The 20,654-nt window shown below is 38.9% G+C and overlaps 1 protein-coding gene across 2 annotated transcripts in view; it reads left to right on the top strand.

Annotated features, from left to right (window-relative positions):
• Positions 1-20,654, top strand: part of PIAS1 (protein inhibitor of activated STAT 1) — a 64,243-nt gene that overhangs the window by 24,895 nt on the left and 18,694 nt on the right. For both annotated transcript variants that reach the window (XM_054836485.1, XM_054836486.1), the window contains exons 2-6: positions 1,789-2,233; positions 16,303-16,387; positions 17,026-17,073; positions 18,525-18,615; positions 19,305-19,439. In XM_054836485.1, coding sequence (XP_054692460.1) covers positions 1,789-2,233; positions 16,303-16,387; positions 17,026-17,073; positions 18,525-18,615; positions 19,305-19,439 — 804 coding nt within the window. The remainder of the gene's footprint in view (positions 1-1,788; positions 2,234-16,302; positions 16,388-17,025; positions 17,074-18,524; positions 18,616-19,304; positions 19,440-20,654) is intronic.

The raw sequence follows: 20,654 nt of genomic DNA on the forward strand, positions 1-20,654 counted from the left end.
ATTGTAAGAAACAGAGATGTCTTAAAAGAATAAGGCATTTCAGTTACAAAGTACCTCATCTGTTCTCATTAGTAGCTCTGTGACAGTCCCATAGTTAAAAGTGTGAAGTAGGCTCTCAGGGTATTTGGAGAAAAAAATGCCAGCAAACTTCTGTTATATCCGAAGTGTTCGTGGTAGTCTGCAGCAAGGTTATTCAGTTTTGTTGGTGTGGTTCAACAGAGCAGAAATTTTGTGGCAAATTGAGTTAAATCTATCAGGGTGCATACCTCATTAAATACATGAATCATCTAATTTAGGGCTTATAAATAACGCGACCTATTGCAGTATAGGGAAATACCTCTTGTGGACATCTGTGCATTCAAGATGTCTTGCAGGTGCTCGAGGTTTGATCCATTGATAGGAGTTTCGGGCTGGTTTTGCTGTAGCTAGGGATAGCATACTTTCTAATATTTACACTTTAGGTTTAAGAATTACTGTGAAAATAACTTGAGTAATTTGTGTGAATACTTTGCACAGTTTGAAGAACTAGAGAGGATGGAGCATTTGTACTCGATTTCAAAGATTGTTTGCAAATACAAGTGCTAGTTTGGTTATTCAGCCTTCAGTGCCTGGGAAATTGCAGAACCCTGATATGCTGAATTAACTGTTTTAGTCCCAAATACATACTTCAAGTATTATTTTGAATTTGATCTTTTGGGATTGACTACAAAACATTCAGGGTTTTTAATGGCTTCATAAAGAAAATCCAGATAGCCAGTCATGCCGATGGGTTCTAGGCATTTCACACGTTCTTGTGATTTCTTGGGAATCCAGAATTCTGCAGGAATATAATTTCAGCTGGTGTCACAGGCCCTGTGATGGTGAACAAGCCGCTGTCAAGCACTGAAAGAAGTTTTTAAATAGAAAGTAGGCTCGTAAGGTGACTTTCTGGCTCCTGCTTGACCAGCGGGGAAATACTTAGTGCACACAGGCGATTGCTGGTTTCACTTCTTTGCATAGTGTTTTTCTCAGTTCCTGAAGAAGTGAAACAGTGCACAAGTCTTACTGGTTTGATTCACTAGACCATATTGGGAGACAGTGAAAGACTGTGTAAATGAAGATGCTAATTAATAGAAGGCAAAGCCTTACTCCCCCATCCAAAGCAGAACGTGCAGCTCTGATGTAAGAAATAAGGAAATTCAATCGGAAGAAGTTTCCTTTATCTCAGTAACAATCATATAGGGTTGAACACAACTCAGATTATAATTTTTCTAACAACCGTCATTTCTCTCCTTTCCTTTGAACCTGTGTGGATTAGTTATGCTGCATGGCAAAAAGTGAGGGAGGGACTTGAAAGGGAAGTAGGGTTCCAGAGTTAAGGACTGGCACAGATTTTAAGTGCAAGTACTGGAGACTTGGATATTGTCAGTGTGTGACTTTTTATTTATCTAGCTGGAAGTAAAAAAATTTGTTAACATTAGAGATGTTTACGAGCCTTATTTTGTATTTGCAACTTGTCCTTCTCTCATTCTCCCCCCCCCCCCCCCCCCCCCCCCCCCCCAGTATTGTTGTCCTGAATTGTGTATGGCAAATGGAAATCCCTTTAAAAATTGCTCATTACAGACATTTGAAGTAGATATATCTGTCTGTGAACCAAGTCCTTTACATTATATTTCAGATAATCAGTGGGGGAAGAGCAGTGGTGGTGTCTTTAAAAACTGTACGCTTAATGGAATTAAGCCGCATTCTAATGTTAGTGTTTAAGATGATGTAACTTGAATACTAATTTTTTTTTTTGTTTCTTTTAAGCAAATGGTTATGAGCCTTAGAGTTTCTGAACTGCAAGTACTTCTGGGTTACGCGGGGAGGAACAAGCACGGACGAAAACACGAACTTCTCACAAAAGCACTGCATTTGTTAAAGGCTGGCTGCAGTCCTGCTGTACAAATGAAAATCAAAGAACTCTATAGGCGAAGGTTCCCGCAGAAAATCATGACACCTGCAGACTTATCTATCCCCAGCGTACACTCAAGCTCCATGCCAGCAACTTTGTCTCCGTCTACCATTCCACAGCTCAGTTACGATGGCCACCCTGCCACGTCACCATTGCTTCCCGTTTCGCTTCTGGGACCTAAACATGAACTGGAACTCCCCCATCTCACATCTGCGCTCCACCCTGTCCATCCTGACATAAAACTTCAGAAATTACCTTTTTATGACTTGTTGGATGAGCTGATAAAACCTACCAGCCTAGGTAAGGTTGCAAATGTTGTAATAATATCTGAAAGTTTTTTTTTTTATTTTTTAATAGTAATGGGTGAATTCAGCTGCTGATGCAGTAACTGGTTAAATATTGCATCACACCAGTGTTTAGAGAATTGCTATTTTTGGTAACTTTTGGAACAGATTGTTCTACATGGAGAGGCATCTTACGTAATACTCATTAGTTGCTTTAGCTGAGCCACTAAATATGGTTCAAAGATCTTTATATTTAAGGGGTGAGTTTGACAAGAAACAAACTAAACCTTAGAAAAAGGAAGAAACCTGTCTGCTTTCAGAAGTTCTTATAAACAAAACAAAAATACCTCCAAATCCATCAAGCCCACAAAATCTTCTCATCTGAGCTAGGAAAGAATGCCCGGCTAGATAATTGCTGTGATCCATTACAGCCTGAACGGCTGAGTTTAGGAAGACTTTTGAGGTTCTTTTGCAGTTGCAGCTACTTTTCTTTAAACTGTCTGTTGTATTAAGGTATAAATCACTTGTGTAGCTGCTGAGAATGATCTGATGCTTACAGAGCATTATATAACAATGATTTTTCTGGCTCTGATTCCACATAGCACATAACAGTGTGGTTAACTTTTAATACTCTTAAATACTACTTAAATACAATAGTCCTGTTGATTTCTGGGGGGGCTGCTTGCATGTTGGAGTCTTTTGCTGTCTTGAAACCCTGGAAAAGATTCACTATGAGAATAGCTGGGAGGAAAAGGAGATTTGTGAGTAGATACAGGGAGATGGTGGGGGAGTGGAAAAAAAAAAAAAAAGTCCTTTGCAAAAGAGATCCCTTGTAAACAAAAATGAGCAGATACTTTACATTAACAGTCTGAACAGCTACAGGGATGTAGGAGGCCTGATATGCGAGTGGTGATGGTGGCCTGCAGATTTCTGAAGTACGTTGCACAGTTGTTTGCATATTTTTTGTTTTAACTGTTATAACTGAGACATCGAGGGAAAAACAGATAGCTTTTGGTAATCTCATCTTCTGGTTCAGGTATTCTTTTAAGAGGTATACTGTATCTATTTAGCTTTAATCTAAAATGTAATTGATTAATAAGCATTCCAGGCAATGTGGTGGTACAGGATAATTAAATACTTGGTATGTGTCTCCATCACTTCTACATTCTAAATACTTAAAAATAATGCTATAATTTTAATAAGACATTCCAATGCAGGAATTATGGTATGCATTTATTCCTAAATATGGTTAAGAACACTTTCCTGTCAGCTCCATGTCTGACAAACCAGCCCCAAATGAAGAGATCATAATTCATGCTCTGTCATGTCTTACAGCTTGAGGGGTTTATAGGATATTTTTTCCCCCCTTTGTGGACTCTGAGTGTCAGGGTAAGAAAATGGAAGCAGATGAAATTCCAACCAGATACCTTTTTAAGCAATCTCTGTCCTTTCAGTTCACTTAAGGGTATGTTTGAGGGTTTTGTTTTGCACGTGCATCCTATAATGTCTTTCTGTTTGTCTGAAGCAATAATATTAGAAAGTGTTTTTTCCTTGTGCTTTTGGGGGAAGAGAGCACTTCAGTGTCCATGCATATGAGAAATGGTTGGTTGTTTCCTTTTGTAGTGGAAAGTAATGTTGCTACAGATTGTAAAATTGCTAACTATAAATGTCATGAAGGTATTGTAGAGTAATAAATATATATATATTATAGAGTCATAGAATGGTTTGGGTTGGAAGGGACCTCAAAGCCCATCTATTTCCAACCCCCTGCCATGGGGAGGGACACCCTCCACTAGCCCAGGTTGCCCAAAGCCCCATCCAGCCTGGCCTTGAACACTTCCAGGGATCCAGGGGCAGCCACAGCTTCTCTGGGCAACCTGTTCCAGTGCCTCACCACCCTCAGAGGGAAGAATTTCTTCCTAATATCTAATCTAAATCTACACTCTTTTAGCTTAAACCCATTACCCCAATATATGTTAATGAAAAAACCCTATTGGATTAAGAACCAGCGATATGCAGCTTTATATACTTTCAAAACAACTTGGAGCAATTGTGCATACAGCTTAGCAGTTTTAAATGCAAGTATGGAGCAGACTAGTATTAATTTTCTCCATTTATACAGCTACTGATACTTAACTAAAACCAATCAGAAATGATTTGTTGAATATTTGCCTCAAATGGTTTGGGCACCCTTCTCACTGCTGCAAACAATGTGGGTTGCCTCAAATGTGAAATTTCTAGGTTCTCTGGCTTTGTTTTCAAATGGCAGATGTAGATTACAAACACTCAGAACTTCTCCTTGGCATTTGGCCAGTGTTTCAGCATCTCCTGCTTGCTTTTTCCCATCAGATTCCTCATGGGGTAGGGATTAGAAACGTTTGAATTTACTCTGTTTCCCTCCACCGCAAGAACGAACTGATGACCTGATGTGCGGTTTTGAATAATTATCTCCGTGCTTAAAATGGTTTCTATTGGAATAGAAAAAATGTGCGTGTGTGAGAGAGAATGAGTGCGATCTCCACTGATTTGAGAATCTTTAGTTTCTTCTGAAATTATAGTCATTACGTGAAAGTTGGGCAAAGCACATCTTTGGATGTGATTCTCCCCAGCCTTTCCCAAGTCAAGGTGGAATTGCTTGGAAGGTTTGCTGTAATAGTCTTCTGTCCCATTAAGATGTGATTATTAATTTGAAAAACAATAATTCGACAAAGCCTCGGGGAAGGGAGTTGCACAGCAGGGCACTTGAACATGCATTCTGTACCCAAATATTTTATGTAGGTGGGTAGTACATAAGCTAATGTGAATAACAGATAAGGAAATTAAATTTGATTATTTTTAATGTCAAGAACAAAAGGAGGAAATGGATGTTACCTTCTTACACTTAACTTCCTCAAAATGTAGCTCTGAACTGTGATTAAAATCCACATGCTGACTGCTCGCTGGGCTGGATTCATGGCAAGGGGGAAATGCAGTGCTTTATCAATTTGTACCTTCTCACCAACAGCTATTGAGGGTCTTTACTTGAGCATGGCTGGCTGAAGCATGTGTGACAAGCTAAGGTTAGGCTGTTGGCTAACTACTTTTATTTTTTTTTTTTTTAAACTTTCTCTGCCTTACAGCAGCCCATACAACTTCTAGCAGTGAGTAGGATGCTTGCAGAAGAGCAGACTTGCCTAGCTAGTTGAACTCATAAACTCAGCCTATGCTACCTCAACCTGCTTTTGTTTGAAGAACTGAAAATAGCAGCTAGGCCACACTGACGGTGGGACTCTTCTCCTGCTGTTACTCTGCTGAGATAGCGGAGTCTCTCGCTTCTTTCCAAGTGTTTCAAGTACATGACTCCTGCGTAGCTCGTTCAGAGCTGTGTGGCTAATACTGACAATTACGGTTATGCTGGCTGTGCTGTCAAGGGATGACAGGATTTTCTTTACTCCCAAGAAGACTGCCAGTGCCTTGTTTATCTGAGATGAAGAGGTATCTGTCCATGTTCAGTGGAGCTGTCGAATTTGATCCATATTTTATTAGTCATCCTCACTGCAGAATTGAGAAAGCATCTATATTGGATGGTTTTGTGTACAAGCCAACTAGGAACGCTCTATATGCTGAAAATGTATGTTGGTGGATGAATCTGTACACTGAGCTCTTGCAGTGCTGGTGAGAAGTCTGAGCACTCTGCCCCATGGTTAACCACAATTTGATGTGATTGTATGACTGGGGTTTTTTTGGAGGAAAAGCTATCCAGTTTGGTCTTGATGGAATGTACGAAAGTTGCTTTATTATTGTGACTTCTCTGGTGTTTTTGAATAGGAACTCCTTTAAATAGGAGAATTTTGATTGTTAGTTTCTCAAGTGAAGCTGCAGCTTTTGCTTAATTTTTTTCCCCTGTTTTCAGCCCCCAGTGCACAGACACTGCTAATTGGTTGTTTTTTAAGAATAGGGCCAATTTTCTAAAAGTAACTTCTAACACATAGATAAGATCTCTTGTGTGGTGAAATGCGTTTACTGTGAGATGAGTAACGAGTACCAAAATTCTGCCAGATTATTATGGAAGGGACATTAGATAGTTAAACAACATCTTAAAATTACAATAATTGCTTTAGCTGTGTGGTTGTTCCAAAAAACATTTCAACTAGCTTATGTGTCTTTACTTACCTGTAAGGAGAAAGTAAGCATTTTCTTTTCAATTTAAAGGATTAAAGAGGCTGTGGGCTCTGCTACTCTTCTAAAAGCTGTCCGAATGGCATACAGATGTTCCCCGTATAATTTATTTGCTGCGCTTCAGGTTTAAGCAGTGTGGAACACAAGATTGAAACTCAGAGCTGAGCTATGGAAATCAGGATTTTTACCTGCAGGTCTCGCCCTCCTGGAAGGAGGCGGGAATCAGAGTGCCATTTACAGAAAGCATTGTATGCTGCCTGCCTAACTCCAGATACTGGCTCCATTGGGGGAAAGGAGCTTGTCTTGATTTGCTTAGGTCTTAGTTTAATTTCTTAATCTGTGGACTCTAATAACAGGGTTTCTGCAATAAGCAGAATTCTACCCCTGGTGCCTGCCCTCAAGAATTATGTGCTTACTAACCAGCGTTTGTGCTTCCAATTTGCGTTTACCTTGAAATTTTCTTTTTTGACTGTGAGTGATCATGGTTACTTGGACATGCTGTGTTCTTGAAGACAGATCTTGCAACTGATCTGACAAATCTTTAAGGTGACTGTAGTTCAAGGTACAAATACTAAACAATTAAACAGTTCGGTGCACTTGGAAATCTAGGTTGAAAACTATAAAAGTGTTGTTTAGCAAGTATTTCTCCCTTTCATATATCAGCAAGCTGATCTGTTGCTCTGTGCAATCAGTATCATGGTTTATATGAAAGTCACGCTTTTACTGTCTTCTGTGTTTGTTATTTTTTTAAATGTACTTAGTAGGAGGAAGTTTGACAAAACACTATATTCTGAACTCGGGCTTGAGCTTTCTGACTTCCGGCTCTACAGTTTTTAATTGTGCAAGAATAAGCTAAAATACTAGCTGTTTTGTTCATGCGCTGTAGCTGAACTAGAATTACAGTGCACTTAAGTTTCTTTTTTTGGCTTCAGCGTGTATTTGCATGTGGTATGCCTCAAGTTCGTGTATAGAGAATCTTTCCATAGTCTACAGTCTGTTTCTTTTAAGTATGAGAGGGCTTTAACCAAGAGCTTTTTAGCTCTTGTGCTACAGGAAAAGGAGCGTAAGTTGTTACTGCTCATTTTAGCTGGTTGCTCAATCTCCTCACGCGTAGAACTGAGATCACCCAAATGCCAGGACCTTACAGGATATGGATGTTTTCAGACACTGCTGCTCTGATGCGAATGGATCTAGGAAGTAACTTTGCTTCCCAAGGTGAAATTAGGTTAACTTTTTGATAATTGATAATTTGATAAAGAGTTGGGCTCAATGATCCTTGTGGGTCCCTTCCAACTCAGGATATTCTATGATTCAAATTGAAGCTTTCAGTAGACAGAATTACAGCAAACCACGTGGTTAACTTCAGGCATGTGAGTAATCCATTAATAATCAGTGAACCAATCTAAGCTTGGAGCAGTGTCCCTTTTAAGTGTTTGGAGAGCTTGAGGCCTAGAAGTGGTGCTCACGTATCATGAGAGAGGAAGCCGTGCTATTGCAATATGCATTTTTTAAGATTTTCTCTTGCAACCAAGATATTGAGATCACTTAGAAGTTGATGGAAATGCTGCTGGGACTTGGAAGTCTTCACTCAGTGACTTGGAATCTTTTAGAGATACTTCAGTCTCCCTTTATGATGGCTATTAGAAAAAGGTGGTATGTGCTGATCCTGGTGGAGGGACTTACTGGGGACTCCGATATCTAATCACGAACTTTAAACTTAATTTTTTGCCTTTCCTGTTAGCCTTATAAAACTTGCTACTTTCTTTTTGAGAGTAAAAATACGCTAGAAGCAGGAGAGCCCGTGTAGGGACATGGCAGTGCTAGCTTTTTAGTGCTGCTCGTTTGAAGCGTTTAACTGCTGTTGGTGCTCTTAGGAACAGAAGCTAAAATATTCAAGCCTGAATGGCAGCAGTTGAGTTCCAGGACATATATTTAGGTGTCTAAAGAAATCAAGTGACTTGACTTGAGTCTGGAGGATCCAGTGATGGTGCTTCCCTCTGGTAAAATGATGGAACAGGCGTGCGGTGGAGATCTGTAGGCTCAGGAGGGGCCACGGCGAGAGGAGAGCTGGGGTCAGTGGGTATTTACTCCACAGAGCTAGGTTGAGAGGGCAGAGTTTTGGCACTGAAGGTCAGCATGAAATTGTCCCTCAATACTTACTGTACATCTTCAGAAATCCTCACGGCTTGGAAATGCTCTAATACATGACTGATTAAAAAGAAATCAAACATAAATATCTGTCCAATTGCACAGAGTTTCCGGCTGATCTATTCTGTTTATGCAACGTATAGAAAAGAGTTATAAAATACATAATATTTATGAATTAAATGTGGCCCTTGGAGTATTTCCAGGCTATTTTCATATATATATTTAGGCACTATTTCAAATAAGCTCCTTCGCATGTCTTTACTGCCTGCCTTTCCCACCCCCAGTGTAGCTCTGCCTATTCCTTCTGAGTATTAACTGTTAAAAGCTTAAGTTGAACAGAATCTAAAAATGATCTCAAGTGATAAATGCAGCAGACTGACCAGAACCTGAGTTCAGTTTTTAATCTGTTTTAAGTTGAAGAACGTGGCATTGTCACTTCATAGTAATGCAGTGTATATGTGAGTGTTAGTGCAGTTGTAACCCGTGGAAGTGGGTTAAGAGCTGGTCACCGCTGTCAGGGAAAGAATGATTTGTATGTTTACTAAAATGCTTCCCTTCAAGTAGTTTTGAAACGTTTTTGAAATGTTAAGGTTACACAACATCCATTGTGATAAGCGATTGAAACGAAGTAAAATGGTCAAGATGTCACAGCGAGGGATAACAAAAGAGAAACGGCAGTCTGGGATTTCTCATGGTGCTGGACGTGAGCTCAGTGTGGCTGAACTCCTGAAGCTCATGGCTTCTGCAGGGCACGCTGCACTTCTGCCCAGCCCTCAGCCCTGCTCTTGGATGTCTGGTCGGGGCACAGGGTCTGGCTTTGGTTCTCCTGCCTTCCAGGGGAGAAGGTGGCTCCCTGAGAAGGAGTCTAGCTGGGACAGACCTGGTATTGCACACTACGAATGCGTTTAATGGGTAACAGGAAATGAAGGGTATGGTGGGTAGTCGTTTAAAAGATACTGCAGCCCGATTCCAGACGATGGCAGGAGCTTGGTGCTAAGAGGCTGTGGTTAATCGGAAGGAAGTGTTTATGTATAAACACTTGCATTACCCAGGAACTTCATAAATTGTGGTGGTTTTAAAAAGGCTAATGATGCGTTCTGAGATGATGTAGATCCCCCATTAAGGTATATCCTCTCGTTTCTCTCCCATATAGCTGCTTGGTTCCTGCTTATATACAGATACTGCAATGTGCCGTACACAGGCATTTGATCTTGCCTCCAAAAGCAATTGTATAAATGAACCCCGTTTGTGATTGATATAAGAGGTTTTGGACAAACTACATTATAAGGAGCTATGTGTGCGTAGTGTTGTGTTACACATTTCCTGGCTTCTGCTGCAATTGAACGTAATTCAAAGCCTGTCTGAATTTTACCTTTTTAAAAGGTAAACGTTTTCTGTGCCTTAATCTAAATGCAGTAATTTTGGTCTAGCTTGGAGGCAGTGTATTAAATTTTCAGCAGTGATATTTCAAAGAGGATTGAACATAAATTGATACAACGCCTTCTGTTGTTTGAAAGAAAAAGCAAAATGCCTGTGCTGCAGCAAAATGAGGTATCTTACCTATCTGGGGAAGATATGCAAGAATTATTTATGTGTTAGGTTGACAACTTCTACAATGTTTAGGTTTTTCTGGCTAATATTTTGACAAATTTAACTGATCAAAATTATATACTGTATCAGGTTAGTGACTAACCAGTTAGACATCTCTTGTTTATCTTACAGCATTTAGCAAAAATTTGCTATGGTCCTGATACTCTTATTTAACATAACTATTTTTGCCTTCGGAAATAAACATGCTATTATTGGAAATCATTGGTAATAGGCCAATTCAATGATAGCTTTTCTCATGGCCTGAACTTAGGTAATTACTGCAGTGTAAAGTGCAAGTTTAATTTTAGTCCAAGTATCTTTCTGTAATAGAAGGTAATATATACCCTTCACTACTTAATAAGCTGCACTTGGTGATGATAGATGGAAAAGATTAACCTTAGTGTATTGGCAGTATGATGGTCAGCTGCAATTACATTAGGAAGCATCCCCACCTCAGCGATGTGATAACATAAGATTCATTAAAGATTTTAAGGTATCTGTTCTTGAATGGAAATTTAGAGACTGGCTTTTTCTCAAGACAGCAAGAGGTATTTTACTGCAGAAAGATTGTGTGGCTATTTTTAGCTGTGGGTACTGGTGAGGTGGAACAGAATATTTTTAGAGCTGTAGAAAATGCAGCCACTCAAGCTGGGTTCTCTTTTTCACTCTAGCACTATAGGATTTTTTTCAAAATAAAGAATAAAATTGGTAGGAAATGTTTTTTTTATGTATCATTATTATTACTTATATAACTAATACATTAATTGTCTATATATACACATATGTGCATATATGCATTCATATGGAATTTTAAGTATTTTGGTCCTGTGAATGATACTGTCATGTATTAAAATAGTTTTTGCTCAAATTTTGAAAACTCATTACACGTGAAATGTTTAACAAAATGTACAACCAGCAAGGCATAATTAGGTCGCTCTCACTTAATACATACCAATCCCATATGCTCTTTGGATCATTATTTGAATGAGGTAAGCATGAAATAATTCAGGAAACTGTGGTGATAGTGAATTGGTAAAAAGAATAGCTTTGAAGAAGAAACTCTGCTCTGTAATGTTTTTGCAACATTTCAGGCATTTTAGAGTGTGTTGTACTAATGTTGGGGACCTGCAGAGGTAACGGACCTGAGCTTCTGCTAGTGCTTTATAAGTGTATGTACGTGTTCACAAGAAAATGTGTTTTTTGCTCATTGCCTTTCCTGGATTGAAGCTGGATGAATGAAGGAGTAGTAAATACTCCCCTCTGCCAACTCCCCTTCAGCACCCCCCCAAAAATGGTGAGATTCTGGTAAGATGAGAAGTGGATTTTATATGGATTGTCTGAAGCTGTTCTTGTTGACACCCATTTAATTACATAAGTCTGCTTGAAAAGCTTTTTATTATACTTTCAAAACCTGCCCTTTCAGATTCCTGAATTATTCAGGAAATTTTTTAGCAGACAGGTAAAGCGATGCTTGTGATTCATGGTATTTTATTTTTTTTTAAATTACTGTGCCTTTGTCCTTTATATGTAAATTTAAAATATAAAAGTCCATTAGACATTTGTGCATTGTACCTCCTTTCTAAGATAGCAAAGGTGACATGGCCTATAAACCACTCTTGACTAATCCTCCAAGCTCTCTACTGTTCAGAGAGTGCTAAAGAAAAGGTTATAAAATTTAATAATTCATAGTTCTGGAAAAAAAAAATACCACCAAAATCCCCAAAAAACATTCCTGGCAACTTTCTTAAGAATGCTCATATTAACTCTGTTGTCCTCGCTAGATTCCAGCTTTATTAGATTATAAATTCTATTTTAATCTACTCAATTTTCAGTTGAAGATCTATTTTTGCCTTTCTTTTGTTAAATAATAATAGTTGTTTGCAGGGCATGGTTGCATGTTTCTAGCCATTGAAATGATTTTCTTGTATAAAACTATGTATTTGCATATTTCTGGTTTTAATCATATTCCAGAACTTTAGAAGTAAATTATGTGCTTGACTTGCCAGGATCTGTTTGGTGTTCCTAAACACAGCAGATACACCAGATGAATTAATAGAAATCTGTTAGCTTTTCTGCACTCTTAAATTCCAGATTTCCAGTGTCTCCTCCTTGAGAAATCTGAAGTCCTTAGAAATAGAGGACTTTGTATAGTCATAGATAAGCTTGGAAGCTTAGTATTTAATAACAAAACCACTAAATTAGCTCTGCTTAATGTGTTTGTTGAAATTTTCATGCATCGTTTGTAGGGTAAGTAGATCTAGAAATAATAGATATGGATATAAAAAGATTGCGTGAAAACATATGGGAGAAGATTAGAGAAAACCACAAGGAAAACTTTCATCTCCCTTCCAGAGGATGCTTTTGGGTTTTTTTTGCTGCATTTCCCCTTCCTCCTAGACAAGGCCAGAGGCACAAGCAAGGTCCTCCTCCCTAACCTGTCCCCTCTGTGTCCCCCATCCTCCCCAGGACAAACCCCCTATTGCAAAGCTTTGGATTGCAATAGCATGTCAGGCAGCAAAATAAACAGGCAGTTGGTTTTCACCTATGGTAAAGAGTCTTTATGAAGCTGTTGACTTTTCCTTGCCGTATTTAACTGTCCTCTGCTTGAATTAACTTCCCATGATTTTGCAACTGGAGGGTATGTTTTGTCCTACCTTCCCTTCCGCAGCCCAGCTGGCAAACGCCTTTACAACACAGGGCACCAGGTTCCCTGCAGCACGGGTGGGTGGGAATGTCCCGGTGTGTTGGTGTTAGAGTAGCAATTGCGGGATCTTAACTGGAAGCTAGAAAATGGAAGTAATGCTTTTCACCACCACAGCCCTTGTAAAACTTAATGTGCTTTCCAATGTGATAGCCTAGTGTTTTCACGGTTGTTCCTGGCCTCTTTTACAAATCGTTTTGTGTCTGCATTAAACCAATTGTGTTTGTTCTTTGCGTAGTTTGTTCTTGCCATTTCTTAATATTGTGCTGAATGTAAAGATTCAAATTATGTCTTTCTAATTTGCTGAAACGTGCCTGTTCCTGAAGGTTAGATTTGCTTATGGTAGCGCGCACTGAATTGGGCAATTGATGTTTAAATTTGCTCTTTTTCTGGTTGGTAGTTAAACATCCAAGGGGTAGAACTGTATCCTGATCCTAGTTCAAGAGCCTGAGTGCAGCTGTCTTTTAGTTTAGAGTAACGTAGCTTCTTGTCTATCTTCCTCTGTCTGTACTGCTCAATCTGTCAAGAGTTTTGAAATCTTTCGATTGGCTTTTGGATCATCTTTGCCTAATTAACAAGTTGTTTCTTCCTTCTTTGCAATTTGGCCATGCTCCCATGGTAATCACAATGATTGCTTGTACACAAAAGCAATGTATTGAAAACACTGCATGTATATATTAATGCTGTTTTACAGCTAAGAAAAGATCAAGCAGCATGTGATGAAGTACCTCTCTGATCACTGGGGACCATTGATCCGTCAGCTCATAGACTTTTGCTTACAGTCATTAAAATGAGCGCATATGAAGTTAATACCGGCATAAGAAGAAATGCTGGAGGTCTTTTCGTTCTTAGTCTGAACTGACAGCGTTAAACCCAACCAACCAGCCTCCCCTCAACCTCAAAGGCTTCCTCCTCGCCTTTTCATTTTAGGTGGATTCCACTTAAGAGTAAATTCATTAACTGCAATGTGCACAATGCAGTTATTGGTCATGCTTCCAGTTCTGTGGTATTTTATGGTTATGAGTTTGAAGTGGCTATTTCTGTTGCAAAATTTTTTGATTCAAGCAGAGGTTATTTACCGTCTTATAAATGTGCTGGGACTATAGCTTGTGAAGAGAACGGGAATTGTGAAAACTCCCATGTCAGCACTGAAGAATGTACTTTTTAATTTTCTGCCATGTTAATGTATAATGCTTTCATTTGGCCAATGCAAGAGCATGATGAAACTGAATATAGAAGTTAGAAACCCACTTTTCAAGGTTATGTATCACTGTTTAGCAAAAATAAGTCTTGCATTAAAGCCAGCCAGTAATGAACAGAGGAAAAGGATTGGCTTTTGGGACCTTCGCTGTTTAGCTGTTACTTTGCTCCTCCCTTCTTTCTGTTGCTTGCAAAAATCCGTATTACCTGCTTGATTCCTTAAATTGGGGATGCTGCAAAACCAAAACGAGCAAAGAGATGAGCAGTTGAAAGGGAAAAAGATTACTTGGGAAATTTGGATTTAGACTTTTTCTTTTGGTAACTGCTGTTTAACTTCTTTGGATAATTAAGTTTTAAATGAAGGCAGCATTAGTTAAATATTCAACAGTCTTGTCCTTTAATTGAAGGTGTTGGAGTTCACAACAAAAGTTCGCAAAGACCCTCCAGAACTTCTCTGATAAAGCCAAAGCTGACAATTTCTAGGGTAAAGCGAGTAATACGTGGGAGGAAATCAAACCAACAGATTAAGGTCACATGTTACCATGTAAAAATATGAAAAAAATAACTTTCAGTTCTCTGGTGTGCAGTGTATTAACCTTGTTAATTCATCTTTTGTTGATTACAGTCTATAATTCTGATCTTTCCATTTATAACTAAATATAGGTATAGAATTATATTGAAGACCAAATATTATAACAGATTTTCATTGTTAATTGTATACATTGTGGTTATACTTCCTGCAAATTCTTACATTGTGGTAACATGACTGGCTGTCATCTTAAGCCCTGCGTGTTTCTCACTTGAAGAAATGTAATTGATAATGTATTAAAACAAAAATAGATGCTGGGTACTGTAGGCATGAGCGTCTAACTAAACATTAACTTGAGGCTGCATGCTGCACCCTAGCCCAGAGGGTGCTTTTGGACATTATAGTAGAACTTAGTATTGGGAGGGGGAAGGAAATATATGCTTAAAAAAATATAAACAGTTATTTATGTAACTTAATGCTTTTAAAAAGATTTCCTATTGCTAGTATTTTCACAAAAGTTGCTGTTTGGTATATATTACCTGTTCTTGCCCATCTAGCTTTAGAGCAACTGAGAATGAACTGCATGTGGTTGTTGCATATAATGTAATAAAAGGTGCAGGTCTTGTCGCATTGTCATATGAGAAAGATATAAATGTAATTTTGTGAGATTGCTGCTGTTAATATTTATACTAAGTCAATGTCTATTCTATTGTTGGTTCCAACCTACCACATGCTGTTTTTAACAAAATATCTGAAGTATCATCCTGAAGTATTCACTCATCTGTCACTCAAGGATGAGTCAGGAAGTGTATTATAGTAAAACAAAAAATGATAAATTTATCGAGTGTTTAATACACAATATAGTTATTCATAACCTTATGAAATTATCAAGAACAATGAAATTGAATGGCAAACTTCTTACAACTTTCACTGCGATACATGTATTGATGAGCACGTTGAACAGTTCTCTGGGGAGATGCCTCTTTTTTTTTTTTTAATTTAATTTTATTTTTTTAAAAGGCATTTTCATTGCTACTGTCTGTGGTTCTGTACTGCAATGGTGCCTGTAGCCTGCTGAAGAGATCTGTTTTCAATATAAGCACTATTTCGGAGGTGTTTAACATTTCTTTGATTGTTTCAGCAGGTGCATTAATCCTTCAGTAGTGTTTGTTCCGTTATGGAGCACTACGGCACAGAGTTGAAGGACTTTAAAACCAGATTTCATACTTGCGTATCTCATGAGTAGTTTGTGTATTTTTTATTTGGTGCGTTTACCTGCATAAAATCTCTTACTGAAACATGAGAAGTTGCCTGCGTTGTACTTCTCAGTCACTCTGTATACTTCTACAGGCTAATCCATGATCTTGTGCGGTAGAGGAAATAAAAAAGTGATTGATGAGAATGCCTAAGAATTTTTTAATTTAATATCAAAGAACATCTAGTGTTAAGTTACCATGACTGATATAAAGTCTTAAGCTGATTTGTCTCAGCTTTGCTGTTATCCGTATCACTTTTTTTAATGTATACTTTATATGCATATAAAGTTTGTTTATTGTATTTTTATTTACAGGAGAGTTTAAATGGCAACTTTCTTGTTGGCTCTAAAATTGTTTACAGAAACAGACGTGTGTCATACTATTGGGTTTGCTATAAAAATGTATGTGTATATATATGTAGACACTTTAATGAAAGGAGATTGTTCTGTTAATTAGTCTCTTATTTGCTGTTTTTAAAGTGATGATCTCTTGTTTTCTTCTAGCATCAGATAATAGTCAGCGATTTCGAGAAACCTGCTTTGCATTTGCACTGACGCCACAACAAGTGCAGCAAATCAGCAGTTCAATGTGAGTGAGTTTGATCAGTAATACAGTATTTAAATAAAAATAAATTTAAAAAGGAACCAGCTTACCGTATCATTCATTTTGAAATGCAGTCTTAAAGAACACAGATGTCTGCGTAGTACCTCAGAGGATACTCTTCTGGGGAATTCTTTTCCCCTTTGTACGTAAATTGATGGAGAAGAAAAGGGTGAGGAAGAGAGAATTAAATGCCACCACTGTCCAGTGAGTATTGGACAGGTTTTTCTTGTACTAAGTGCTGTACAAATACAGACTCCTTCCTGCAGCCCTTTCTCACCATCAGTCTGATCCTTTGTCAAGTTCTGTGTTTATTCACTATAAAGATGATACTTCATAGTGACCCATCAGAATTTTCTTTGTAGTATATATTAAAAAAAAAAAGGAAAAAGGTAAAGATCACATGAGAATGTAATTGATTTATTTACCTTGAAAAATAAGAAGTGTGCCCTTTAGTCTGTTTTGAGAGTGGTGGTTTGACTGACCAGAAGCAGGAAGGTGTGGTATATACTATATATTCTGGAAAGTGTGGTTTACATACATTGAACTTACAGCAAACTCTGAGAAAATATTGATGAACCTGTTGTATAAACAGTATGTTTTAACCTGTGTTCTGATGTTTCTAGGGATATTTCTGGGACCAAATGTGACTTCACAGTACAGGTCCAGCTAAGGTATGTATCTGCATTGCCTGTTTTTTAAAATATAACAGATATATGCTCCCCAGCAGGTTGGGCTTTCCTTTACAGAGAGGAGTCTAATCCTGTTGTTTTCTTGAGAAAAGCTTGCTGTTGGCTATTTGGAAAAGGGCAGACTTAACTACTTCTCCTTGTTACCTGCAGCTTTCCTGAAGTTGTTGGTGGCCTGGTATCTGGTGTGTCAGAATACCACGTGTACTTAGCTATTGCCAGCTGATTTTCTTCAATTCATTATTTTAGATTGTGCGTATGCTCCTTTTTTTAACTCCACGCCTGTCAGATTCCAGGTACTGGGCCTCCAAAATCTACACGCAGGGAGGGTTGTTTTTCCTAGCAGAGATGTCAAACACAGTATTATCTGGGCATGGCAACCCAAGGTCTACTTTTCTTCAGGCAGTGGGAGGCAAAACTTTGGGAATTACCAGGCTGGGTCTTAACCTGCTGGTTATTTTAGAGGTTTTGACAAATGTATAGTAAGTTGAGTAAATCCTATATATCCCTGTAATTCTGCAGAGGGCTGTGAGCAGAGCTGACTTCAGAGCTTGCTCCTGTCAAAAACGGCAGTCTTGCCTTTCATCCCCCGGTCATGTCTGCATGGTGAGCTGTTAACTCGCCAGACATAAGGAAATTGCTTTTGGGTCTTGCTTCTTGGGATACCTTCTGCTGATCGGCAAGTTCAGTTGGCTTGGCTTTGGGTCAGATGGACAAAGGGACGAGGGGAGCATGAGGGAAAACAGGGACAGAAGGTAGCTAGCTCTCCCTTTTTGAGAGCATAGCTGCTCTCAAATGGGATGGTACGTTTGGGTGGATGGGGCAGATCCCCTGGAAGAAAGCCAGTGGAGTTGAGAGGCTCTTTTTGGTCCTCTGAATGCCTATTGTCCTCGGTCTTGGCCTACACACATTCCGTAGGACAAGGAAGGGTGTGTCTAATTTTGGTTCCAGCAGCAAATAAGCCTGTCTGAACTTAAGTAAATAAATAAAACTATCTGAACTCACTTGACAGAGGCATGAGGATAGCGTTTGATACTGTGGCTAAACAGCTGGCTGGTTTATTGAAGTTGGAAGAGAGACAGTTGAAGAGACTTTATATTTTGTCCCTTGTGAAACCCTGGTCTTGTATCAAGAGGTCTGGCTGGAGAAATCGTAGGAAAGAAATTCGGATGATTTGTTTTTTGTAACAGGAACCTGCATATCTGAATGAGTCAGTCTGTCTGAGGAAATCTGAGGAGGAACCTACAGCCATCTTGATCCAAACCTGTAATTTTGGGGGGCTTTCCTGCTTAATGATCTGTAGAGCTTATTTGAGGACAGTGGTTAGCAAGATTTTTCACGCTTTCATAACTCAGTGGAAAAAAAAATCCTTCTAGGAAGAGGTGATCTTCAAATCACTTTAGAAGTGAAATATGATGGAAGCTCTTTGCTTTTAGGTTTTGTTTATCAGAAACCAGTTGTCCACAAGAAGATCACTTCCCACCCAATCTGTGTGTGAAAGTAAATGGGAAACCATGCAGCCTTCCAGTAAGTAAGATGTTATTTTGACATACATAATTGGATAGCATTATGAGGAACTGTCTGTCAGAAATCAGCCTGAGAATTTATCCTAACCTTTGTTTTCACGTTTTGGAGCATTTGAATGAAGATGGATAGAGGAGTGGAAAAGATAGTTAAGTAAATTGTTTCTCAGGAGACCAGCCAGTAGATCCAGAAGATTAATTTTCAAAAAACCACGACAGTAAATTTTTACATTTAACAAACATCCAGTGAGTCTGGCTGAAATTGAACTCTGTTTTGGGGGTTGTCTGTGCAGGGAATAGACCATCACTGACCCAGAGGACTAAAGAGAGAAAGGCCAACTTTGGGTGCTGGGGCAGCGCCCAGGATGAGACGGGGCGATGTTAGCCAGGCAGTGCTGGGAAAGGAGGGATGGCAAAGGTGCCTCTTAGTATTCCGTGGGCAGGGTTAGGATCTGGAAAGTGCAAGGCTCTCTGTAAGGAGAAAGGGCTTGTAAAAAACCTGATAATTTATTGTCCGATACGTACATATCTCTCTCTGAATTGAAGAGGGAGCCTGGTTCAGGTGAGACACAACTTTTATTGGGGCAGGGTTGTGGTGAGAGGGGAAGGCAGCAAAAGCAGTGTGGGGTTTTGGTCTTTTTTTTTTTTTTTTTTTATTCCTCCTTCTGAGGGGAAAAATACTTTGATTTCTAGGGCTATCTTCCACCAACCAAAAATGGTGTTGAACCAAAGCGACCTAGCCGACCAATCAACATTACCTCACTCGTCAGATTATCTACGACGGTACCAAACACAATCGTTGTTTCATGGACTGCAGAAATTGGAAGAGTAAGTAACTTTGGTACATAATGCTGTCGAAAGTTTATAAGTTTCTGCTTTGGCATCTGTTTGAAAGATAAGCAAGTTTAATTGTGCAGAAAATACTTCATGGTTTAGCAGTAGACTGTTCCTTCTTTTGATTGTGTTACTTTATGCTAGGCAGATGTGACATGCTCCCTTAGATCAGTAGCCCTCAAATTTTTTGGTGTGATCTCTCCCTCTTCACCCCCCACCCACTTATCTCTGTGACTCATTGAGGGCCAAGATAGTAAGATCAAGACATCCTATAAAACTTTTGTTTGTTTGCCTTAACTTCAGACTTCAAGCTCTTCCTGATTTTAGGGACTTGACAAACCTTATCTTTTGGCTTCAACTTGTAACTAACATGACATTCACTACAGAGTGGTCTTTTATAACTGTGAACACAAAGCATAGCAACTCAGCAGGGCCCAGGAGATTTAATTTGCCTTTTTTACATTTCTGTTCTCTCAACTGCTATCCTTATACTTCATATTTAAAAAGTCATGTTTTTACAACTTTTTTGTGTCTGTGGGGGGAATGTTACAATTGGTATTACAAAATTGCTGATGTTCCACTGGAATAATTAAATCTGGAACATGCTGCAAAAAGTTACTTCAATAAATTAGTCCATGAATTAGTGTAGTGCACTCCTTTTCACCGATGGCAAAAAACCTGCTAGGTAGGCACTACAGAGTCAACATATACTTGAAAAATGGTGGCTTTGCCATTGCAACGATCCTGGTTTTAGAAGTCCCGAGAATTGTCCTGAGATGAAACCTTGTCCAAGAATTTGTCAGTGCGCAAAGCCCAGGATTCCTGAACCAGTGTGGAAAAATGCTTACAGCCCAATCATGCACAATAGCTGGTTATAAAACATCACGATGGTATTTCATGATGGATTTCTTGTGGAGCGTAAAACAGTCTCCATTCAGATTATAGTATAAATGATGGCTGAATGATTTTTGTTTTTTAAAACCTTCTTTTATCTAATGAGAACCGCAGGTATCAGAAATAAGCATTTAAAAATGAACCTGTTTTGGTTTACATTGCAGAAGTGCCTGCGTGCAAGCTGATGAATCCTGGTTATTGCCCTGAATATAGTGCTGCATTTTTGCTTAAGAATACCAGTGAGGATTTAGGGAAAAGAAATGTCGCAAGTCTGCATGGACTCTAAGCTGGTCTCTTGTGAACTAGCTAGTTTCT

This window comes from Grus americana, chromosome 10 (genome assembly GCF_028858705.1).
Source record: "Grus americana isolate bGruAme1 chromosome 10, bGruAme1.mat, whole genome shotgun sequence".
Lineage (NCBI taxonomy): Eukaryota > Metazoa > Chordata > Aves > Gruiformes > Gruidae > Grus > Grus americana.